The sequence below is a fragment of the Fusarium musae genome, chromosome 12, assembly GCF_019915245.1.
Source record: "Fusarium musae strain F31 chromosome 12, whole genome shotgun sequence".
NCBI classification, from domain to species: Eukaryota; Fungi; Ascomycota; class Sordariomycetes; order Hypocreales; family Nectriaceae; genus Fusarium; species Fusarium musae.
Genome location: NC_058398.1, coordinates 173,335 through 198,804, shown reverse-complemented (window position 1 = coordinate 198,804; position 25,470 = coordinate 173,335). Strand labels below are relative to the sequence as shown.

The window sequence follows — 25,470 nt, the reverse complement described above, 5'->3', positions numbered from 1 at the left end:
GTAGTGTTCATCTTGACGTCCGGATGGGCTTGGACTGGGGTCGGCGGGCTGCCGAGCTCATCATGGAGATGTTAAAGGATGTTCCCAAGGTGGTTACCGAGACGCTGGTGCTCGGAATCCTGAAAGGCAGATCCCTGGAAGTCACACAGAGACGAGATGACACTGGCCCACGATTGGCCATGCGCCTCTTGAAGACACTTCCAGTGTGTGCGAGCCATTCCGATGTTGACAGGCTCAGATCCCTTCAAACATGCGGTCAAGAGGTCCATGGTCTTGGGGCATGGGGATGGTGGAGGCGCCGGAGGTGTGTGATGGGGCTGTTGTTGTGGTCGCGGCTGAGTCTGGGTCTGGCTTTGAGGCTGAGTTTGGAGTTTTTGCTGCAGTTGCTGCTGGACTTGCTGTTGGATGTCTTGATATACCTGTGTTTGAATCAGTTGCTCACTAGGAATGTGTCGCGGGGTCTGAGATTGATTCTCACGTTGACCCTGCTCCGAGGGCGGCTGGGGCTGTGAGTCTGGCTTAAAAACCTTGCGCAACAAAAGACTCCCTTCATCATCGCCGCCCACCCCAGTAGGATCAATGACCGATGTCTCACCTCTCTTCAACTCAACCGCCATAAACTCCCTCACAATACCCTCCGGCCACACAGTCCTGAACTCACCTGAAGCAGCATCGCAAAGCTCCGGGAGTTTTACCCGCGTCACGATGTTCTCTTGGCGTGAAAGCATCCTCTCATGGGTCGCCTCCCAGTACTACTTGCTGATAGTCCAGTGTAAAGAAAGATCTTGGCGGCTTTCCCATCAACTTGACAGCGCACTTGGACATGGATCAATAACTGCATCAGTGAGGCAGGTAAAGAATTTTAGCTCAGCCAAATGAAGCGGATGTGCAGACAGTCAGATAGAAACTACATGACTGATCAAACATACATGCATAGTATAAAAGAGACTCCATCGTATTAAAAACGTGGCTTGGACAAACACAAAGCTCGTTCTTTCGGTGAAGCCTTTGCTCGGGTATGCGCAGCGGCTGTCATGAGAGAGATAAAGACATCCATTAGTCATGACTCAGGCAAACATTTGTCGGCCAAGTAGCGTTGAGGCTTCGCTTTGCTTTGCCATGGCCTACAACCCATGAATACATGCTTGGTGTTCTTGTCACACAGCCAATCTGGGGGCTTAGTCCCATTTTACAGACATTGCAATCGCGGCTGTCAGACATGTCCCTCCGCTCAGTGAAGACAGTGTTGATATGTCGGGTCCGAAGAGCATTTCGCAGTTCATGCTCTACTGCAATGAACAAATACGCCACCACATGCAAAGTATTGCAGAAAGCCCTTATGAACTTGCGCTATGGACCTTGAAAATGTCCTTGTTCCTTACGTAGTTGGCTAGCCTGTTCTTGGAGTGGTTGCATTGTTTCCTCAGTGATAATTCGGTTCTATCTACCGCAGAATTAAATACGTTATGTCCTATTTCGAAAGCTAAATCTTCGATGTTCCTTGTTCTAGGGTATTTGCTTGTCCTGCCCTGCGACGGGCGATATTTATATGGTCACACGTACGTTTAGTTAGCATGCTACCCCAATCAATTATCGAACAAAGAACACTACTTTATCTCCAATTCTTGCATAAAGAACTGGTACCATGTAACCTCCGAAAGCTACTTTATAAATACACGACTTCTTTCCAACTCCTTCTGTCATAACATCCATCATCGCAACCTCTTTACCAACAACAGCAACAACACCAATAACGCTAACATCACTAACAACCCACTAACAACTTACTAGCAGCTCACTCAAAGCTCACTCGAGACTTACTTAAGACTCATACACAGGTCATTCACACTTACAAGTCAGTCACAAGAATGGAAGGGCAAGTAAAGGGCAAGGGTAAGTCTAACGACTATCACTCCGACTCAGAGTCTGAAGCTGATGATCTTTTCTTTACAGGAGTGTGTAGGTCCGAACGAGCACGGCAACTTCTCCGTCTTATCGCCCATCTCAAGCAAGCAGACAGTCCAGGACATGCTGAGGTTATCAGCAAGTTGAAGGAGAAGAAGGTAGAAGTCGCCTGGATTCATGGGTTGGCGCAGCTTACGCCCGAGAGCCAAACTGAGGAGCAGTGGCTCAAGTCTTGGGACGGGCCTAAGGGTAATGTTACTGCGTGGATCACTAACAACATCGCAAAGTGGAGTGAGACTATGGGAGAAGGAGATAAGAAACGATTGACAGATGAGGGCAATTTACTCATGGAGGAGTCTTCTAGACGTGCTCTCAAGCAACACGCGGCTGACAACAAGGATCTCCCTACTCATGATGACCCTCCTGCAGAGGCAATCGATGAGTTGGGAGGTATTTTTGAGATGGCACGTCTTGAAGAACGTGTTGTGACTTCGGCTGATACGGCATCGGATCAAGCGACCGAGGAGAACGATCTTTCACAGGCTGACAAGTTTGAGGAGCGTGGCATTATCAAGGGTATCCTGCCACAGTTCTATGAGAAAACTGAACCCTCACAGCACGTTGCAGAGACAGGTCGCCCAGAGGACATTGTCGGTGCTCATGAGCATTCGAAACGCAAGGATAAGTCAACGACTTCTCTCAACCAACAGGATCATGAACTCCCACCAACCACAGAGGTCTCCGAGACGAATGAAGCCTCTCGCCACCTTACCCCGTTCACCCCAGAGGAAAATCGGGAGATTGAAAGGGTTTGGAACAGATTTCAAGACTATCTCGCACGTCAGGACATGCTAAGGTCTAGTCTCAGTCGACAGGATGACCAACATTCGCTGCTCTTAGAGTTAACCCGCCCAGCTGGGGAAGAGATCACTAAACAATACATCCATTCAGGCCCATTCTTAGATCCATTCGCTGATTGGTTTCTCCAACGCAAGGCACTTCGTGATCGAGATGAACGCATCGCTCGAGATCGGGGATACGGCATAAAGTGGAACAGAGAGAAGGCTAGTCTGTTTCCGCTGGATAGGGCAGTTCGACGGGCTGATAGGAAGAAGGCGAGGACTATGGGGAAGAAAGTTAGGTGGGAGTTGGACGGGGCTAAGTTTGAGTGATGCTGCTGCTAGGCTGGCTTTGGGATTGGGGCTGTTGATAGGTGAGTCTTGTTTGGCTATTTATAGAAGATGGCCTTTATGTTTAAAACCTTTATAACTTATTTAGTGTAAAAGCTTTATTTAATTAAAAACCTAGTCCTAATTATAACTAAATCTTTAATAGATAAGCTTTTCTGCTTAATACTACTTAACTATTTAACTTTTTCCTTATAATTATTACTTACTACTTAACTTATTATTAAAAATAATAATAATTTATCTTTTTTTATAAGTTTATTATATTATATACTTAAGCCTAGTTTACTATTATTAATTAAATTATATTATTTTTATTATTTTATAATACTATTTTTTATTTATAAATAATATCTTTTTAATAATTATATAAATTAATATTATAAATATATATATTAAAAGTAAAGTAAATAAGATTTATAAAAACTTTATTTTTAATATAGCTTTTTAAAATATTATTATAAAGATTTTTATAATTATTATTATTATTAAACTTTTAGTATTTTTTATAATATAACTTTATAATATTATATAATATAAAATATATTAAAAAATATAAAAATAATATAAATTACTTATTTATTATTTATTATATAATTATAATAAAAATTATTTTAAAAGTATTATTTTAAATTAATAAACTTACTTTTAATAAATAACTTACTTTATATATATTTTATATATTTTAATTTAATTATTTTTATAAATAAATAATAGTTATTTATTTATATATTTTTAAAATTAATTATTAAATTATTTAGCTTTTTAGCTAAAAGTAAGACTTTAAGTAATTATAAAGGTAATAAGTATATTACTTATATATATTTATTAATATCTTTTACATTTATAGCCTAGGGGCTAAAGCCTCTTTTAAAACCTGAACCTTACTGCTGTAGAAGATGGCGTTAAGACATAAGAACCTATAACTATCTTATCGTGTTCATAAATACATCGATGACTGTACACATGTTTGTTTGCAGAGTCTCGTTATAAAGATCAGGATAGGGATCGACACATGGAGATAAATAGGGACATTAGCTCATACCAGGATGTCAAGTAAAACTGAAATATAAACATGAATCACCGCAATAACACAAAGACTGACGTGATGGTATGCAATGACGGGTATGTGACGGTGAACGAAGACTCGAATAACATCTGAGTCACAGACAAGGATATGGGCACAATTGCGCCCCATACAAGTGTTTGGCATTGCGCAGGGCTAAACAAGCACATATTGATACCGATGTCCAAGCTCGACATCACCCGCAAGAGCATGAACGTGTCCATCAGTGGACAGAGCGACATGAGGAAGATGGCGGCTATAATCGCGACCCTGGCTTCGTACGGCCACGAACAGGCTCAAATGACGCTCGCGGCCGTTCTGGGCTCGTTAACACCACCAAGGGCGTTGCTGGAGGGCCGAATGTGGTCGACCTGGGCTTGGTAGGCTTGGACACATCCACGAAGATCCACAGCATCGCGAGAGTGTTGGACACGGGCATGCTCGGTAGGACAGATCCAATACTGATCTGTCTAGAACAAGAACACAAACACGAGCGTGAGCATAAACATATACGTGGATGCCAAGTTCGCGGTCATGACCGGCTAGGGCTGCCCCAGGTGAAGTAGCACAAGTACCCAATACACGAGTAAGAATATCTACATAAACGAGAAGAACAACAAGGTCTGCGTCATGAGAATCGTCACAAACGACATTTCCAAAACGAACGAAGGCAAGAATGAGTCCTGGGCGGCCACCGTGAGCAACGAGCACCTGAATGATGTCAGGATTATAGTGACGACGATGAGGCTGCTCGAGACGCGGAAAGTCAAGGTGTCCAGGTCAATTTCCGAGAACGCGGACCTGAAGTTGAGGATGAAAAGGCTTGAGAACATGGCGAGGGAGTTGATGTCGAGCATGGTCGAGAACACGTACCAAGAGGGCATCTGTTCAAGCCCAAGGCGTCATCCGAGAGCCTGAGCGTGATGAGCACGGCTAAGTCGGTCGTGAACACCACTAGACCTGAGTCTTTAAGCATGATCCGCAATAACGACAACCACAACGGCGACACGATCGCGATCTTGTTCTTGTCGACCACTTCTTACAATGAACATGGCACTGTGTGTGCGTCTCATGCTTTGGGATGCCTGCGATGGATAACTGACTGAACATAACATTTAAACCACGCAGAACTCGTAGTCATGTTCGACGCGGCATGTTTAGTTCACCTTCTTATATATATGCCATGTAACATCCAGAATGGTTCCTGGTCTACAGACATTTGTCTTCATCTTCATTACCCAACTCAAAGTCTTATTTCCACCAAACACTAACCCAAGTTTGCAGCATGTATCGTTACTTTATCCCTGTTCTACTCGGTGTTGCAGCCATGGCCTGCGATACCTCCACTAGTACACCGCCTGATACCTTCATCAGCTCCCAAGATGGCCTTCCTACAGGCAGCTTCCTCCTCGACCCTATCCGCCAGATCTGTATATCACACCTACGCCTCACATCCGTCCAAACCGCGAAGCCCAACAATCCAACATCATGTATGAGCCTCCTCAACCTCGATGTGAACAAATACCCGTTCAACGACCCCGACAAGCTTTCTGTTCCGACGACACGCGAGTTCCACTCTGCCAACGATGCAATTGTGGTGGCAACTTTCAAGGCCTTGGGGAAGTTGGACAAGGAGAAGTACAAGGAGGGGTGGGATGCTGTTATAAGTTGCGCAGGCGTTTTGATGGACCTGCGTGCTAGGGATGTTTATTTGCGGGAGATTTTGCCTACGATTGAAAGTGAGGGTATTGATGGATGGAAGAAAACTTGTGACGAGTGGATTCTGAAAGCTAAGACAGGAGCTCAGTAACTTCATCTCAGTAAGCTTGTCACTGTTTGTTTGTGCGCTGGTTACTTAGTTTGCAATAGTTCATATAGAGGGAAAAAAAAAAATCGTCTTGTCATTCATTATCTGCCTTAGGCTTGGACGCTTGGTAGTTCCTATTGCAGCGGCAGGTCTTTTCAGCATCTAGGCCGCTGAGATGACTCTGGTTGCGCTGATACCGAACACATAACTCCACAGGCTCTGCAAACGTGGAACTCTTGGAGAACTGTCTCACCCGCCTGGCGCGATATTAGCCGTGGTCCCATTTTTTACAACTCCGGTTACTCTATATATGAGAGGCTCAAGAAGAGTTTTAAGGTCTCACGCTTTCAAAGCCAAGTGTCTATAATCATGATAGGTATTAGGTGTTATCATCATTTCGTTTTCCAGGCATATAGAGAGGATGAGCGAGAGGTACTCGAGCTTCACCCTAGGTAGTGCTGATTTGATGGCACGAAGAATGCAAAGATGACCTTGTTCTCGCAGATATTGGTGACGCAGCTGCGTCGAGTATTATGAGCACTGGCGTTGAATGCATACTCTCTGGCATCTATGGCCTTGATGACTTGTAGGCCATATGTCGTCAAGATCGTAATTGGTTGTTGTGAAAGATAGCCTTCTGCGACTAACACATATCGACTTTAGTGAGACACTGCTCCCGTCGAGCGCAAATGCGTGTGACATACAACTTGGACACTCCCTAAGGCCTGAGGTCTTCGGCGCGGCACAAGGCTTAGCGATGATACATGCCAGTGGGTTGCCTGTTGTCTACGCTTTCCCTCCCCTACCGGGCCTTAGTAGCGGAGTACCATTCATCTTGTGGTCTGCCGACAATGGCTGAAGCGATGATGCGTCCTTGACACGGTTGATGGTGTCCCTCGATGGGCGGTTCGACGAGCACGGTTCCGCGGGAATCCAGTGTCGTACAGCGACATAAGATCAGCTCGACATGGGGAGCATCCCGAGATAGATTATGTTGTGAAACAAGGACAACGGGACTCACCCATTGGCCAGCCGCGTCATAATCTCCTGGACAACAGCGTCTTTAATGACCTTGAGTGACTCGTCACGAACCCCTCCTTCGTGGACGAAATCAACGACACCCTCAAGCCTGTCAATGTTCTCACCCAGATCCGCGAACGCGAGGTCATAGGTTTCCGCAAGCTCGTCATTCTTGGAATCAAGGGCCGCAAAACGATCCTCCAAGGCGTCGTATCGCTCTTGGAGACTGACCAGGCTTTGGGCCAGCTCCTTATTTTGCTCCTTCAGCTTCTGGTTCTCCGTCTCCAAGGCTTCGACTCGACCTTGTACTTTTTTGACGTCGACCCCGCTTTGCGCTTCTTTAATAGCGCGGAGTTCACCCCAGAGGAGGCTGATGTCGTCGCGTTCGGTATCGGTGTTGGTATCTTGGCGAGGGCGCTTTTTGCTAGCGGGCTGCTGGATCAGGGGAGGCGGAGGGGAGGATGTTGTGGTTTCTTGGTAAGATGGAGGCGGGGCTGTATCGGCTGAGTCTGCCGAGTCAGCGAGCTTGCCTCCGATGCCGCCGTACAAACTGGCGATATGGTATCGGGTGCTGCAGGACCTGAAGAGACCTTGACTGGCTGCATCGGTGACTTGTTGCATGTTGGGCGGCGCATCTCGAGCATCGATGTGGACGGAGAAGGCAGTGGTCTTGGATAGATGGCGTATAGCGTCGAGGACTACTCCGGAGGATCTTTTCGATGGAGATAACGGCTCGGTAGCAGCGGCGTGGACAATTATGGCGGGAGGGCGGCTCAATGTAAAGTCGAGACTCAGCGTGGTGGACTTGAACGCCTCTCCTATTGCCGGGGGGACACTCGGGCTCTTGACAGCCTGAAGAGAAACGATGGATGACGCACAAACTCGAAGAATGGCATCCGCGACGACACCAACGCCCTTGAGCTTGATAGGCACAGCCAGCTCAAAAAAAGCAGCCTCAGCGTTAAACCACGTCTTGAGCGTGATGACACTCGACTTCGGATCCGGCCTGGTCAAAAACTGCATCGTACCGTCCTCCATTGCCCACGCCACCACGGCTTTCGTAGTATGCTGTAAATCGAGCGACATATCGATCGGTCGGGGTGGCATTTCTACGGTTAGTTCGCCTACCAGGATAAGTCAACTCACCTAGCCGCACGCGTGTCCAGAAAGGAGGAACAGCTTCGACGACAGGCGACCTGCAAAGTCTCCAGCGAACTGCGAGAACATCTGCAGGTCCCTTCTACAGGCCCCGGTTGTTCCAGCAAAGGAGGCTTGACGCGCTCATTTGAAGGGTGCAAGTCGGAATTTTATACGGTCTGTAGCGCGAGTAGCCGCCTCTTTCTGGACGCGATGCGAGATGCTGTTTTGGAGGTGTGCGTTGATGGGAGGAGGAAGAGGTGATGATGTGAAGGAGAAGAGGTGAAGCCTGGAATTGAGGAGAATCGATTCCCACGCCACGGAAGAACCTCGGATGAAACCTCGAGAGTGGGTCGCCACGTACAGTACTTGGCTAAGCATGCACAGTGTAACCTTGATATCTATCATGCTTAAATACAGTGCGTACACCAGCATTGCGCACCCCTCCTGCAAGAAATGGCACACTGCTCCTGGGATAATATCTATCCTGCGAACAAAATTACCTGCTCATGCGATCAATTACAGGGGGTCCCACTATAGCCAAGTCATTACAGCGCATTTCTGGAGGGCTTCTCGCCCACGCAACTTATCTTCGAGCTTTATCGGGGGCCTCTTGAAGTTAACATGAATGTCATAACGCAATCTATACCTGTCTTTAAATCACAGAGAATCTAGCCCGAAAAGCCTGCTCTCTTAATTATCACTCTCCAGTTACTGCTAATAAAAGGGTGTAACATTATATCGTTTCAACATTGTATTATGCCTCTAGTATCCATGCCCGAAATGGACCCTCTAGCACCTGTTTGACAAACCACTGATAATCAACTCTATATTAGCAGTCGAAGTTGCACTGAATAGCATCAACAGCCATAGTTCCGCTTGTACCACCAGTGTTAAAGCAGTTGCCCTGGTTGTAACTCTTCCCACGATATTGATATCTAACACCGCCGATATTGCGAAGACCGATCGTGTTCGCGCCAAAGTATAGATGAGGCCCGTAGGTAGTAGTGAAATCGGCGCTAAAACCAGGGCTATCACGCTTCAGTTTGCCATCTGCAATAATGTTGTCACAGCTGCCTCCAACAACCTTTACTCCAGAGCCACCTGTAGTACTCCCTGGGATGCCAAATGATGCGAGGCTAGCCCAGACAATGACAGCACACTGATGCGCGCCAGGCGATCTGCATGTATTGACGTCGCGCTGATTGGATTGTTTAGTGCATATCCTCTTGTATATGGGAAGGGGAAACGTACAGGAAGTATCGTCAAGTCGGCTCCTGCGTCGGCGGGTGTGGCTTGGACTACACTTGCAAGTGTGCAAGCATTCAAGACATTGCTAAGCTTCATATTGAAAGTAGATATGATAAGGTTGTGAGGTTGTTTTAAAGAATACCCGTCGAAAGGGATATCTGATGGAATGTTTATTATGATATGGCTACTCTAAGAGTTCCTTAAGCAGCTTTTTATATCTAAGGGGATAGACTGTACCTACAGTAGTCTTGAGAAGCTACTGCCTAGTAATCTAGTGAGTTCCGGTACTTCCGGTGTTAGCTTCACTCAAATACACGTTCGCAAATTTATATCCCACACTCTAAAACGGGAAACCTTTTGCTTGCCTCGTATAGTGTCTACTACATCCCTGGTTCTTGTTCATCCTCCGTGAACAGGCACCAGTCTACCAGTTAGCGTCGCCGCTGATTCAAAACTCCGCTCTAGAACCTTGGAGACTTTTAGCAAAACGAGATTGTGACAAGCTGTTCAAGATCTGCCTTGTTCACACTTCTCACTATGTATTTCTTCCCCGCCAAGGCAGTCGGCATTGTTCATGCGACAGCTGAGATCTCTATGAAAAACCAGGCTGTTTCTATCTCTATGAAATATTGGCATACAAGAGCTACAGAAATCATGACGAGCTGGTGAAGTTTGTTGTTTTAACATCAAGCACGACGTCGATACTGAGCTGTTCAGTATCGTGATAGGAATGGATACTGTGGTGTCCTGGCGTATCTTTAGTAATGCATTTACCGGGATATCTCTGTAAGAAATGCGTAAAAACGCAATCCCGGAGTTACCATAAAGATGTCGGTGAAGCATTCATAGACTATAGATCCTTAGGACCTGGCTTTAAGTTACAATCAAACAGTAGTGTACTGCCGAAACTTAAACTTAGAAACTACAAGGACTCTACCTTTTTAGGCAACTAATAAGCTAATACGGTCTTTTAAATCTCCGCTTCGGAAAAGGCTACATTGAGAAGCACAGCTACTTGGAAACTAAGTGCCCTCTGGTAAGTGCTTACTTAGCTAACTCATCCTCAACTGTTCTATTTTCACACCCCTCGACTGATCAACTTTGTCTTACAATACTGTCGGGAATGGAACTCTTTATCGACTGACTAATTGAACCCCAATCCATGCCTGTATTACTCTACAAGCCTCTCTTTCCTCTTCATGGTAGCTAACATGGTCTCTCATGATGTCTACCCCGAACTGTGTGAGCCATAAACTACGCTTATTCTATCAAATTACCACTCTGCAAGATCCTGCTGTAGCCCTTCCACCAATACAGCCGTATCTCGATTCATGACTTCAAGGTCCTCCAGGTCAGCCTTGTACTGACGAATCAACACTTCCATCCTCGCCCTGCAAGCTGCACCATGATCTGCCCGCGTCTGAAGAATTCTCAACTGCTTCTTCAAGGCAGACTCGGCTATGGGGTTAACCCATCTCAAGGATTGCACATTCTTAAGAGAAGTGGTTAGCTTTTCCAGCTCCTGGTTCATCGCGGTGTCGGGGTTCAAGGCCGGGGACTCTAGCACGGCCACAATCTCAGTTATCAGCATCCGATAAGAACGGCATCGGGATAAAAGCTCGGCAAGGCTGTCGACAGTTGACCTCATATGGGTCACCAGTCGTTGTCTCTCTGTGCGTACCCAGTCGCGATACTCAGAGGCAGCAAGATGTGCCGGGCGAGGCTCTGCAGTGCCCATATCGATGATGGGTTCCTCGGCCAGCTCGGGAGGCACTAGACTCAGGTTGCCGCCAAGCTCATCTGCATCGATGAGCATTGCGGCCAAGACAAGGCGCCAGATACCATAATCGCAGCTGGTGGTTGAAGGCAGAGGTCGTGAGGCCAAGGTGTAGAGGCCATTGACGATTACAGCAACGCCACAATCAACCGTGTTGAGTTGCCGAGGGCAGGATAGCGTACCGGCCGAAACAGCGGCACCAATATCGTAGTCGAGTCCGCTGATGAGACCTTGGCAAACTTGAATGATACGGGCAGGCAGGTTGGGCATGTCGTGTCCAGGCATTGAGTTGTAGTAGAGAACCGACTTGTCAGTTGCGCGCAGTACAACCAAGATCCAGTGAGCGTTGCATCGAATAGGAACGAGGACCGTCAAGTCAGATCCAGAGGCCGAAAGAAGATGGGTCACAGCCTTGTTAACGGGAGCTCTGTCAATGAGCAACGGGTCGATGGATTTAGCATCGAGCGGGCGTAGAGAAGAGAAGAGCTCCAAGAGTTTGGCGATGGCAGCGTCGTTGAGCCAACGGCCATCGGTGATGCGATTGATGGTGTCGGCGTTGAGTTCCGATTCCATGTTGCTGAAGTCAAGGTCATCAGCGGTAATAACTGTGTGGTCGTCGCTGATATCCGGAGCCATGTCGAGCGATATGTCGTAGTTCATCTCCTGAAGAGTGCTGGCGCCGATATCCAGTTCATGAGCGGGTCCATGGGTAGAGCTTGAGTGATGGGCACGTGGCAGCTCAATGTCACCGAAAGACGAGCTGGGAGCTGGAGCTGGAGGTGGCGATGAAGCTTGACCAAAACTTGGGTCGACAAATTGAGACTGAGGTAGAGCTGGGTCTGAACCGAGTACAGGAGATAGGATATGAGCCGGGCTTGGACTTGGACGTGGTCCGGATGCTGGAGCTCCCGATCCATTAGGGAGGTTGGTACCGTTCTGTTTCCGAAGACGTTCAGAAACATACGTCTCTGCAGTCTGGATGTTGCGCCTCGTATATGGCCAGTTGTAAAACGGTCCACCAGGAACAAAAAGAGCAGGGAGCGGGTGTCCAGTGTCGAGAATGGCCATGGTAGTCGAGCGTATCTGGTAGAGAGTTCCCAGCGCTATTGACGCTTCATGGGACCCGTCAGGCAGCTAACCTCGGCGGGCGCCCCATAGCTCATCAAGTTCGGCGACCAATCTGGTTCGATATTCTGTGTGGCGCGATGTCTGGGCCTGAGAACGCGATGTCAAGATGCGACCGTAACGGGGCGGTTCGTTGGAGGCCATGATGGGACTTGTAGGGAGCACTTAGAAGAGCGCAGGGAGATGGCGCTGCGTGTGATAGTCGGAGGTCAATTGGGGGAGAGTTGCGCCGAAGGAGGCGTGCGCGCATGAAGGCGGCAAGAAAGGCGACAGAGTCAAGATGTCAATGGAGTTGGTGGTTGCTCAGTGTTGGCGCGCTTCAATTCAATCGCGACGCGAGATCACGTGTGGGTGGGTCCACAAACGGAGTTTCGATTACCCGCTCCAAACCGCAACCCGCAAGATACAGCCTTACGGCATGAAATTCAACATGGGATTTGGGCAGGGGATGATATGGTCTGCGGATAATTGCAAGCTGTCTGCAGCGAGGGTATATCCACTCCTTTGGTCGCATTATCCCCATTCTAGCCTCGCTTGCCTCTCAATGACAAGTTTGGTTGGTTGAAACGCATGATGCGAATGGAAACCCGCTCCACATATTCTCAAACAACCCTACACAAAGCGGGATTCTGAGAAAGATAAATCACTGAAAAGGTTGCGATCAGAAGATTTATACTCAGTTCATTTAACGACAGCCAAAATCCCAGAATCTGTGCGTTATCGCTTATTTTAAACGTGGTCAAGTGTCTAGTTTAGTTCCGGTTCCTTTTCGACAAGACAGTCAAGGGCCTGATCACCGCCGTATCCGAAGATCGTCAAGGATCCTCCTTGCCCGGTCTTTGTCTTCATGCCGTATTACCTTCTATCACTTCATGTAAGAGCACGAAGCGACTTCCCGAGCAGATGGACCACGTTCAAGACGTCATCACATGCGCCTCGCCAAGACAACCACATCGGCGTAGCTTGTGTGTGTGCAAAGCTCTTATACGTCCGTCCAGGGCGTCTCGTCATAAGACTCTGTCGCCCACCAGATGGACCCATCCCGTCTCTTACTCTTAACTGTTCTCATATCTTCACAATCAGTTGGCTCTGCCGCTGGGAGTGTAGGAGACGACACATCAAATGCCACGAGATATGTAAACTGTGTCATCAGTGGGAGGACATGTTCGTTTCCTGCTCAGCCTACTCCAGCCACTGCGCACCATCAAGAGTGCCTTGAGAAATACGATATGATTATGTTCTGAACCATGATCGTAAAAGGGGGATTTCATCGCCAAAAGAGACTACGATGGAAGTGCAAGGAGACTTAATGAGGTACTGCTCAAGCTAATTAACGTTCTTCACGTCTAAGAGATCGTCCGGACTTTAATTAAAAAGAAAACAAGTGTAAAAAAACAAGTCGAGCCGGCCGCGACTTGGGCTCTTAGTTTATATGGGTCGAGTCCCGGGCAGAGACTGGCAGAAACTCATTAGATCGTGAGCATCAACTATAAAAGGACCTGTGTCTTACGCATTATTCAGATCATAATTCACAAAGGATCTCTTTTAAAACATATACAGGAACCTTCACTCGCTTATAACAAACCAGCCACCAATATGCAAACCAAGTACATCTCCATCCTCAGACAAAAAAGCGACGAAGATAGCGACTCTTGATTATACACGACCATATTTAGAGGCCACTAGCTATTGGTAAACGATCCAATGCCTGAAACTCTAACGCCGTACAGAACCAGACTGCTAAGATATCACAAAAGCTGAATGCTGCACCTCGGCAAGGGAAACGAACTGCGAAAATCGCCCTTGCAGTTCAAAGCAAGACTACATCCAGCATGCTTGAAGCATATGGCCGAGGAAACCGATTCCCGTGTCAGTAGCGATCTTCTGCAACCTGCTAGCCTGAGAAGTATGGCTATTTCTGTCATTGAGAATACGGGAGTCAGTGTCCGGGGGGTACAGCCAGTCCTATTGGCCAGCAGAGACCAATGAAAGGGGCGCACTACACCATTAGTTAATTGCTCGCTAACAAGTCTTCTTCAACCGCTTCTTGACGCTGAAAATAATCGTGCACTTTCCTTAATGCGAGAAACTTGCTCCCACTCCTTGCCTATCCTTCTTTAGAAGTATAAGATACTTCGCAATAATCTGATCATCCTCTCCAACGGCGGAGAGAAGTTCATCATCCAGATAGATTGCTCGTGTCCTCTTGTTCTGCTCCTCATAACCTGTAATACGTTTCTCACTTGAATGTCCATGTCATACTTGCCTACCCTGAACATCGATCGACAAGGAAAGCTATTTGCTGATGCGACTATCACGGAAGAAGGCAATGATGAATATCATGATGGAGAAATTGACTACAATGGGCAGTATATCAGACAGTGATGATATGTCTGCTCCTACCGAGTCACAGATATGTGCCTTTCAATTTCTGGACCCTTAGGTTATCCCACAAATTGCTGGCTTTGTAGAGTCTGAAATATCTAATCTGGATTTTCTCTTAATCGGCAGCTGATTTGCTATTTGATGCAACGCTATGGTCGGGAGCAGGTGATGACCGAGTATCGTAAACCTCGGAATCTCTTCTTCTTGGCTCAACTGAGGAATATACAAGGAGCATGCAGCACCAAAGGTTTACTCACACCATTCGTCTCTCTCGTAGACTTGACTGCCTCTTTCAAAGCAAAGAAGACAGCACAGGGTAGGAATAGACAGGGTTCTCCTACACATTTGCTGCTCTGGAAATGGACGTGACATCAATCTAAGCAGACCAATAGTCCAGTATTAGTGGGTAACCAATTACAATCCGGTTGCCAGCTTTACAAGTAAAGGGATAAAATATGGGGAATACGCGTGGAGCGTCGAGGCCAAACGGAGCACAGCAGACAATGGCGTCGCTACTCTCCTGGTCCTTCGCTTCTCCTGTACTCAATGACTCGCTCAAGCTGATTGTTTAAAGGGCGTGTGTTATGTCCTTATTCGGTTGTCGACCTTGCTTAGCTAAACAATAACCTTTCCTTTGCAAGCAACAAACCCATGTAGGGTTCACTTCTTGAGACGCGTCTCTAGTATCAACTCCTGTCCACGATGAAAAATCGGCTATCTCGTCGGAACGAAAGTCTGCTGCAGTCGAACCTCTGGCGTCTCCTGCTGCAAAATGTCTGCAAGTGCCGTCGTATTACAACTGAGTGTAATGTGTAATTCTTGTGATAACGCCTGTAAGTACAGACGGCCGATTGAGCAAGGCATCAGTCGCAAGGTTGCCCTCGCCGTCAAACCTCAACCTAACCGATCACAGAAGCGATAAAGGCAGCCAACAGAAGTTCTTCACAGTAACATCAAAAGAGTCTAGAACTTCGGCCTGTTGTGCTCCGCCACGTAAGCTATTCGCCATAAAGGTTACGAGTTCGAAAATGCCCCAGCTCTTCCCTTGCTGCACGCCCTGAGGGCGTGAAATCCCCTCTCTCGTCCTTGAACCGCTGAAGCTAGGAAATGCCCAGTTTCAACTACTTCAACAGCGATACTAAGCTTCTTTAGGATGCGGAGCAATACGCAGACATCAACCTTCTTCGGAAGCACTACTACTTTTAGTGTCAGGAATTGGCGAGTCTCATGTCAAGCCAGCCCTGAAATATAGTGGCAGTCTCGCTGCAGCTTCCATTGCGTACTCGTAAAACCTTCGCAAGTGATACGCCGCGCGGCCGGGCTTGACCCCCAAGTCCACGGGCAGAAGCAGTTTGCTCCCGGCGAGAAGCGTAAGTATAACAGCGGCGTTGATATCGCCCGCAGCTCTACACGAAGGGCGGTAACTGCAGCGTCTTCGGCGGTAGCGCTGCAACTCTTGCCCGTGACAATCCCAGTTCTCGGGTACATAATATGTATAGTAGGCATCGTCGAGAGATAGGTAAGGCACTATTTTGTACTGAATGTTAATGACTAAACTGACACACAAGATATCATCCACCCCGGCTGGCTGGCTTTAAATCTAAGACAGGGTTCACTCGTGGGTTATTTTCGCTCGGTAGTTGGGTTGCTTGCGCCATCTTTCTCCTTCATCCTTCACTTCACTCCATCATCACCCCGGATTCTACATCTTTGAGGTCTACGATATAATCGGGTACGAAGTATCATAAAGTCTACTTGACGCCAAGAGCCAGGCCATATCGGGGAATTGTGTCCATGTGCTCTCCGATATAGTTCGGATTCGACAGTAGAAGTTTGACGACATCTGAACGAACTTTGTCAATAGCGTAGAGTAGAGGGCTCTAACCACGACCTCCAGGTTTGCCCGAGTCGCATCTGGGTTAACTTACCCTGAGTTGCCCAGTTCTGTTATATAATATACTATCACTATCAGAATGAATTTTTGTGGCCATGTTAGAATGAATGCCCGACTTATCAGAGGGTCCAAGAACTTGCAGAAAAGACACTCCGCTGATGTATTTATGTATTTTCGCAAGCACGCTATGTACAGTTTGTATGTTCATATTTTGAACCAACGCCAACCAAGGGCTTTACCACTGCTTGTTCTTTCGAAGAAACAGGCGATATGTAACGCGACTAGAGCTTACTTTAAAGTGTCCCAGACTGATGTTTTGACAGCGAAATAGCAGTCCTCTGAAAGTCCAGGAGTCTTGTCGCTACGAGGTGGCACGAAGTCGATGATGGCCACCATCTGACATCACTGTTCTGGCAGGTGTTGTCGACAATCGCCAAACTCAGACACGTCTCCCGGGTGTTTAAGGAAAGTCATTTGGGTCAAGATTTAGTGCCCAGATAAGACGGGACATGCTTCATCAGGCTGAGGGCTTGGACACTGATTTCGAACGGCTTGTCGGTAGACAAGGTCGTAGAGAAGCGACTATTAGTATGGAAGAAGTCGCTTGTTTTATAGTGGCCCCCTTCTTCTTGGGTGAGATAAGCCTGTATGCGAGTAGGAATGGGCTCTGAGTTGACATTAGGACCGTAGAAGCTGCTTTATTTAAAGCTGTTAGCATTATTATATGTTCCCACATAGTTAGAGGCTTTTTCTACTGCAGTAAGGTTCAGGTTTTAAAAGAGGCTTTAGCCCCTAAGCTATAAAGGTAAAAAATATTAATAAATATATATAGATAATATACTTATTACCCTTATAATTACTTAAAGTCTTATTTTTAATTAAAAAGCTAAATAATTTAATAATTAATTTTAAAAGTATATAAATAAGTAATTATTACTTATTTATAAAAATAATTAAATTAAAGTATATAAAATATATATAAAGTAAATTACTTATTAAAAATAAGTTTATTAACTTAAAATAATACTTTTAAAATAACTTTTATTATAATTATATAATAAATAATTAATAAGTAATTTATATTACTTTTATATTTTTTAATATATTTTATATTATATAATATTATAAAACTATATTATAAATAATACTAAAAGCTTAATAATAATAATAACTATAAAAATTTTTATAATAATATTTTAAAAAGCTATATTAAAAATAAAGTTTTTATAAATCTTATTTATTTTACCTTTAATATATATATTTATAATATTAACTTATATAATTATTAAAAAGATATTATTTATAAATAAAAAGTAATATTATAAAATAATAAAAATAATATAATTTAATTAATAATAGTAAATTAAGCTTAAGTATATAATATAATAGACTTATAAAAAAGGATAAATTATTATTATTTTTAATAATAAGTTAAGTAGTAAGTAGTAATTATATTAATTAAAGAGTTATAAAAAGAAAAAGTTAAATAGTTAGGTAATATTAAGTAAAAAAGCTTATCTATTTAATAGTATTAGTTAATCTATTAGAGATTTAGTTATAATTAGGACTAGGTTTTTAGTTAAATAAAGCTTTTACACTAAATAAGTCATAAAGGTTTTGAACATAAAGGAGGCTTTTTCCACACTTAGGTCGTCCGTGAGGGTGTCCGGAACGAAGCAGTGAACCGAGGTAAATATGTGGCCATTATCCTGGGGGTTAAGTGGCCTGCAATCTCGCGTTCGGATAGAAGTATAGTGATAAGAAGGGCATTGAAGTTAGCCTATTATGAAAACTGAGAGCCTGTCTGTTTTATTCTGTCTCCTAGATGCGCGGAATTGTGAGAACGTGACACTTGCCGGCTTGGGTATCCACAGTCTGCAGGTATATTCGAGGCAATACAATATCTGTATTAGCACCTTTGTGGCCAGAGAATCGTGGAACGTGGAGGGATGATTAATAGTACGGCCCTAGCAAATCTGGGCATTCGGACGTCAACTAACATTCTAGAGGCGCTGAATAGGGAGGATGGCCAGGACATTGGTGATGTAAGCTTACAGGGACGTCATCATCTTCATCAGACGTTGGGAGCCGTATAGCCAGGTCGAAGCCAGATCGTTGGCGGCCACAAAGATACAGTAGGGAATGGGTCTCAAGAGCAGTCGAGGAGAAGCCGATCGCGATGAAATCGTGCTACCGCCTCATCACCAAGGACAGCACCACAGATAGACACAGATAAGACTCGAGCTACCCGAGACACGTGAAGGGACATATCGCGGTATTCCTAAACGAGGTGTAGCAGCTAGTAACGAATATCCTCTTACATCTGTTCTTGAAGGTCATGGATGATATCTATATATGATGGTAGGAGCAGGAGAAACTAGCGCCGAGCGATACGTTAACGTTACTGTCCGTGTAACATAATGCTGTTAAGAAGGCATTGCTGTGGCTTAGAAGGCATACCCTGTTGTATGCCGACAGGGCTAGTAGTTTTATTTGCAGTTGAGATTTGTGGCTGAGGAAAACGTTAGATCTAGTGGCTCTGAAGCTGCAGGCGGAGTAATAGGCTAGTCATTATGGCATAATGTCCAGGTTGTTATCCCGATGTGTTCCTTGCGGTTGAGACTTGTGGCTGAGGGTTTATTCCGGCAGATAGAACCGAGCTTGCCAGGCGGCCAAGGGTGCGCGAGCATGCCTTCATAGGGAGTACGGTACCAAGGGAGATGGCCTAGGCTGAATTGAGGCTGGACCAGCTAAGCGATAAGACGTTGTTGAAGGGCGCGGAATACCGGGACTGGCTATGGTAGATTCGAAACTGATTCGATTTAAAGGAGAAAGGCAGAGATAAAGCAGGGAAATGCGATTTTGGTTCGTTCGTTTGGACCTAGTCTGGGCAAACACAGCCGATGTCTCCCCTTTCTGCTGACGTCAATGAGGTCGGCCAGCCAAGAAAAACGCGATTTAGTGTGGAACGAACTTCGCGCGACGTCACGTTCAAAAGTAAGTGACATCTGAGCTTGGGTTTCTTTGGAGCCCCGCTTCTTCACCCGTCTCTTAAGAGCCTTTCGTTCACCGACGTGAAGCCAGCGGATAAACTACGGCAGAGCAGTAACTCAACCTTGACGATCTTAAGATGACATCCCACTATAAAAAATATCAGAGTTGCCAATATCATGTGCCATGATCTCGAGAATACTTTTATTGTGCTAAGAGAACATTTCAGCGCCATAGGCGATAGTTGTTACATGCTTTCATTATAGATCCAGGGCAACACGCTGATGTCAAACCTCGAATGGCGTGAGGGGCGGGGAGGAAGATCACTAAAGCTGGAAAAAGCAAGTGGTACAAGCAGTTCAATCCAGTCTAAGCTACTAACAAATCTGCTGAGCTTGGACGCCATTTTCTCCATAACGACAATGGATTCTCCAGAATCGCGAGGCTAGAAAATAAACCTTGAGACCGATGCCGATCGTGTCACCTTTAAATCTTACGCAGCTCGCAACCAAATAAATCAGGGCACTGTAAAAGCATGTGTACCAAAAAGCTTTGGAGTGGACTGTAAGATAGTTTACAACGGCTTTATAATCAAGTTCATATCATCTATAACGACAAAGTCTTACCATACAGTCTAGAAACCACACACCAGATAGTAAAGCGAAGATAGATAGATAGCCGGGAGATCTGAACGTCGGGATGTCTTCGCCAGCTGAGGCCTTGGCCCTTGACCACTTAGCTTTGGCTTATAGTGCAGGCGCAAGTGCCGACGACGATAGATGAATCAATATGAATGAACTTCGATGGGCCTACAATGAATGCCTATGGAAACGAACAATCTCTATCAGATCAAAGAGAGAATGCTCGCTTTGGAGAGCCGTTAGGCGCCCCTGAGATGAGAAACTAATTATCTAACAAAGAGTACAACTGTATTCGAAATGCTCGGGAGCCGCAGAAGGATCACCTTCTAGTAGTGTGCAGCCAGAGCATACCAAGTCTCAACTCCCGTTGTTTAACTGCAATCAGTCTACCTACCAGTGGCGCAACCTCGTTCTATCAAGTCTAAGATGACAATCTCAAATCTGAATGTTTCTCCTTTCCACCATCTACGGGATTTCGCTCCAGGTACAGGCCCTTGCGGCTCATGAGTGCGGTCCAACCAAACATGACATGGAATGCACATCTGACCCAAGTACCCTTAGATATAGGTGAGTCACATGTCATAGATATGAAAAATCGAGGAGGTGGTTCTTAGTCTTATAATTTTTCATGTCTATATATTAAAGAATTGTAGCAGGCTGTGGTGCATATCATTATGGTCGTCTTCAGAGTATTCTGAGCGATGATGTTCTTGAGTGTAGAGGTACCCTTACCTAGCTTCTGAACTAAGGGATATATTTACTTTTTTATTTAGCCTCTTATATAAAATCATTAGCTACGACAGATTTAGGATTATAGCTCTATAAATTGTAAGTAACTTATTTATATTTGGGTTTTAATTAGAAGTAAGTAGACAGTAATGCTATAATTTAAGAATTAAGGTAGTCTGTATAAGACAGCCAGAACAAGTTGGATGCCTTAGATCTAATATCAGTTCTCGGTCTTGTGTATAGCGCATCTCTATATTGCGCGGGTCACGGCCGAGGGTTTGTGTATGTCGCTACAACCTGGAAATTCCTGGTCCAGTCGGCTTGTTTGAAAAGGCAGTGGTATCAGGGCTTCCAATGCAGGGTCTGATGGCGCAGGTTTGGTCTCCTAGAGTGAGATGAATGAGAACCTTGTCTCAGCACAATGACTTTATCTCCAAGTCTGAGGACATAAATAAAATTGCTTATAGTTAATTTATCCTCAGTCTATGGTAAGCAGAATAGATTAGTATCTAAGAGCAGGAGAAGCTGCTCGCTTTAATAAGATAAGCCTTTATTCTACGGGTAGCGAGAATGAATATCCTTACGCCGTTTTGCACTTAGATCGCGACTGGGCATGGTCTCACTTCCTTGTCGCGGGGCCTCGCTAAAACATGAGTCGCCAGTTGTTAATTGTCTTGATTACACTAAGCTCACGCTCGAATCTACCTTGAGCGAGGTTTTGGCGGAATTACTGTTTTAGGTATAGCGCTTACCCTTTCGGGATGCTCCATACCGCACTAACGTTCTCCGTAGTTATGATTACTTTAGACCATCAAGGAGCTCAATCTTCTAGGGTAGGTAGGCTTGTCTCTAATTGCAAATCAAGCAACCTCGCCATATTGCAATTGCATTCAAGTAGCAGACAAACTCGATAGTGTCTGTATTACTATACTGGGATTATTTATCATGGATGTATTACTGCTCCTCACTAATACTGCCTTTGGTCAGAGCTACTAAAGTTCATTAGCTTCACAAAATTCATCGGCTGGATCAAATCGCAAATGGTTGTCGCCTGTTGATGAACTAGTAGTTCCACTTTCTCTTTTAAGCACTTCACGTAATCATGAAATTTGGGTTCAAAGGTTGATTGGGTAAACGTTGACCTCGTATCACCATTTCTAGAAGTGATATTATCTCGTCGCGTATCTTGAAACCGTGACGTGAGCCTGAAGTATGTTTCTGGAGCCTGATACAAAGTCAAGAAATAGCTTCAAAGTCCAAAACAGCCTGTTGTACGTATTTGAGCCACTGCACCAGACAATTTTCCCCCGACTTTGGGTCAGAATGCATGTAGACATTCTGTGCAAGGGAGCGCGGCATCGTGTTTCAGCTGTGTGGTATGCTCGCGATCTCAACATGCTTGGACACGATATTGTTTTAGCAGTCGTACCACACCTGATGAATAATTCATTCTCACCCAACTCTATAAATCCTTTTTATTATGGGACCTTAATTGATATACATCAACTCAAAGCGAGGTAACGCTTCTATATCAGACCTGGCAACAGTCAAGTCATATTACTTGCTTCGGTCGTGATGACTTGGAATCTATGATCAATGTTACTTCTAGACTCGAAGTTGACGGCCGACTAGCCAGTATATGGTAGCAAATACATACATGACAGACCAGTCACTCTTACACGATTATACCTTGCCAGAGTTCTGTGAAAGACTACTGCGAATTAGTGCAAATTACAGATCAACATGGACTGACATCGGCGCGGCTCAAGTGCTCTAGTTGTCGCCCAGTGTGATGTTGATGAATGCGGAATATGTCTCATCGAAAGAGCTTGGAAATCACCAGCAACGGCCAGCTTGCAGCCAAGTGGTCTCTTTTGATCATAGCCTTGACTTGCTAGTATCCAGTCTCCAATTCAAAGTGACCAGGGTCGTACTACACGATACGCCAGGCTGCCTGAGGCTCAGCACCGTCGGCTGCGTTCCCACAACGGAGGTCTGGCCCAGGTGTTGATGGTACACTACGTGCATGGACTCTAACATTAAATTTCCTAATTTCCATGATCAAGGTGAGATCGCTTCAATTACAAGCTTCTTTAACTTTCAATCTCGGGAACAAGAGTTGTGAGCATGTTGACAGTGCCGAGCGTATCAGCAAGGTGGAGAAGGCTAATCGCCCACCAGGGCGCAAAGTAATAGATGAGGGGAGCGATCAAGTTCTCTAAGCAAAGTACCTTCACTAAGCTAAATTCTGTCTGCCAGAATAAGTTCTCAGCCACAAGTCTCAACTGCAAATAACACACCTAATTTAGCCATGTTCGATGACCATGCTCAGGAATCGCAAGCGGGACCTGTCCAGGCGGATGAGACAACCCCTCTCCATAATTGGAACAGTGAACGAAACCAACTGTCCACTATAGGAGCCGTTCTTAGAGAGGACAGCATAGATGAAGAAGCGTTTGGATGCTGAAGCCTTGTAGACGACCTGTGCGGCTCTAATCAGACTGGACACCACAGTCGGCAGCATCGGCCTCCTAATCCATCTTATGCATGTGAGCAGGATCGACGAGAACGTCCTTGCTCCCCGAAGTCATCGTAACTTCAGCCTCGACAACTGTGATGTTTAGGAACCAGTCCCGATGAAAGTTGTTCAAGTGTTCTTGTGCTGCACAATATAGCAGCCGAGTAATACTTTTCTTGGGGTTAATTGTAAAGGCTAGTACAGGAATGGCAAATCAGTTCTGAGCAACAAAAGTCACACTGTATCTAGCCCTCCGCTTGGACTTGGAATGCTGAAGGGCACCAGAGCTGTTTTTTTTCTTTTTTTTTTGAAAGGGTTTAGCAGTTCGTGAGAAAAGCGAGGAAGTCTTCTCTGTGTAGTACCAATTTCGTTTACGAATCGACAACAATCCAAGAACAGTGGATTTTGGCGTTCCCGTTGGAAAAAGCTGGAATTCTTGAATCTTCCTACAACCAAAGATCTCCCCGAAAAAGCGAAATCGTATCTTTGGCCTCCTGTCGAAATCCATCCAATAGCTCAGTGTAAGGAAGCGCAGTCGCGACAGAGTTCACACATACGTGTTTGAGGTTGGACACACAAATCTCATCATGTCCGGCTCCAGGCGAGACTACAGACTTGAAAGAGTCTTTGATTCAGGTTAAGCCCAACGGAAAGCAGCTAACTAAGACTGGCCGTGCTGGCTTGAGCGAAGGAGAGTTCTCCAACTTTGGGTTGCAGGGAGTAGTCCCAACAATAACTTAAGTACAGCCAACGACAGCAACTACGCAACAGGCTGCTGACAGGTCTTATGCAGAACTAACAGAAGTCACTAGAAAAGGCTATAAGAACGTCTCGAAATACTGTATGATTCATCTGATTGCATTCTAGGAAACCCCAGTGGGAATGATATTTCTAGATAGTAGCATATCCCCGAGAGAAACAACCGCTAGACAGCTGCGACAAAGTCTTCCTATAGACTTCCATCACCTCCACTGTACCTTGGGTAATCACGATATCCAAAGGAAACAAGGAAAAGGAGTGACTGTACCAGAGACCTAAGCTGTTACTTCAGGCAGCAGCAAGACCCTGAAACAAAAAGTCAACGGTAGGCCTGGAAAGTCAAGGGACGTTCAACCGTTCGGACAAGGTTACAGCAACGTTACCCTATTTGTAGCTAGGAGTCCATATGCCAATCCAGGGCGTCGCGTACTGCTGGACGACCTCATGATAGGGGAGGCACCTTGGCGCCGATGCAATATTGATCGAAATACTTAAAAGCGTTGCTAGAGTAAAGCCCTGCTGAAATCAAGGGCATAGTTGCGTATCGGGCACTCTTCACCAACAACTACGGTAGGAGCCCAAAGGCATCAGTAAGAAGTGCCTCTTGAGGGCAACAGGCAGCAAAACGCTCGGTCATCATACGCCTGCAATTTATCAGGAATTGAAGAGAGTTAGAGTAAGCTTCAGTGTAGCAACGATTGTGTTGGTTGACTAGTACTTACCTTAATTGTCGTCGAGGCAACAGGGTCCTCGTCTTGGAACTCTTGAAGTCTCGTCAACAAAAGTACTTACCTCCCAAGGCGTTATATAAGCGCTTAAGTGCTCGAGCTGCTCCTTGAGCCTCATGAAGTTTCCCTTGAGCTCGCCAAGATCAACCTTCATTTTGACCTTCTATATATAGCACACATATCTAAGACTTTAAGTGTTTTTCCTCAAGATTGGCCTTTTACCTTTATTTTAAGTTCTGGGTTGTCTTATCAAAACGAGAACCTATATTACCTAGAGTTTCCGTAGGCTTTGTCTGACATGTTTAATATAGCTTATAAGTTATTATATCCTATTAAAGAATGACTACTAGAGACTTCAGGACTACCTGATAGATATTGCTTCTAGATCGTGGGTAAAATTCTCTATCTGCATTACATAGTACTGTATGTATTACCACTCTTCTAAGCAATGCCTGTCGCCTTATTTACTTAGTGTCCCCTATGCCCTGCAATAGAAACTACTTGGAGAAATCTAACCTGACGGTAGTATGCATGTCCAACCTGAATATAA

At 45.4% G+C, this 25,470-nt stretch overlaps 7 protein-coding genes across 7 annotated transcripts; 3 read left to right on the top strand and 4 right to left on the bottom strand.

Annotated features, from left to right (window-relative positions):
• Positions 1-1,868: 1,868 nt before the first annotated feature.
• Positions 1,869-3,077, top strand: J7337_013863 (uncharacterized protein; the record flags this gene model as incomplete). Its single annotated transcript, XM_044831338.1, has 1 exon — positions 1,869-3,077. The coding sequence occupies one exon, from the start codon at positions 1,869-1,871 to the stop codon at positions 3,075-3,077; it is 1,209 nt and encodes a 402-aa protein (XP_044673724.1).
• A 1,261-nt stretch (positions 3,078-4,338) lies between these two features.
• On the top strand, positions 4,339-4,985 carry J7337_013862 (uncharacterized protein; the record flags this gene model as incomplete). Its single annotated transcript, XM_044831337.1, has 2 exons — positions 4,339-4,538; positions 4,892-4,985. 2 exons carry the CDS (start codon positions 4,339-4,341, stop codon positions 4,983-4,985), a joined length of 294 nt encoding a protein of 97 aa, XP_044673723.1.
• Positions 4,986-5,208: 223 nt separating this feature from the next.
• J7337_013861 (uncharacterized protein) lies at positions 5,209-5,968 on the top strand (the record flags this gene model as incomplete). Its single annotated transcript, XM_044831336.1, has 2 exons — positions 5,209-5,216; positions 5,443-5,968. 2 exons carry the CDS (start codon positions 5,209-5,211, stop codon positions 5,966-5,968), a joined length of 534 nt encoding a protein of 177 aa, XP_044673722.1.
• Positions 5,969-6,982: 1,014 nt separating this feature from the next.
• Positions 6,983-8,092, bottom strand: J7337_013860 (uncharacterized protein; the record flags this gene model as incomplete). Its single annotated transcript, XM_044831335.1, has 1 exon — positions 6,983-8,092. One exon carries the CDS (start codon positions 8,090-8,092, stop codon positions 6,983-6,985), a length of 1,110 nt encoding a protein of 369 aa, XP_044673721.1.
• An 862-nt stretch (positions 8,093-8,954) lies between these two features.
• On the bottom strand, positions 8,955-9,469 carry J7337_013859 (uncharacterized protein; the record flags this gene model as incomplete). The annotated part of the gene is made up of 2 exons (XM_044831334.1): positions 8,955-9,323; positions 9,377-9,469. The coding sequence occupies 2 exons, from the start codon at positions 9,467-9,469 to the stop codon at positions 8,955-8,957; spliced, it is 462 nt and encodes a 153-aa protein (XP_044673720.1).
• Positions 9,470-10,646: 1,177 nt separating this feature from the next.
• Positions 10,647-12,218, bottom strand: J7337_013858 (uncharacterized protein; the record flags this gene model as incomplete). Its single annotated transcript, XM_044831333.1, has 1 exon — positions 10,647-12,218. One exon carries the CDS (start codon positions 12,216-12,218, stop codon positions 10,647-10,649), a length of 1,572 nt encoding a protein of 523 aa, XP_044673719.1.
• Positions 12,219-24,779: 12,561 nt separating this feature from the next.
• J7337_013857 (uncharacterized protein) lies at positions 24,780-25,074 on the bottom strand (the record flags this gene model as incomplete). The annotated part of the gene is made up of 3 exons (XM_044831332.1): positions 24,780-24,836; positions 24,915-24,953; positions 24,985-25,074. The coding sequence occupies 3 exons, from the start codon at positions 25,072-25,074 to the stop codon at positions 24,780-24,782; spliced, it is 186 nt and encodes a 61-aa protein (XP_044673718.1).
• Between the last annotated feature and the right edge of the window lie 396 nt (positions 25,075-25,470).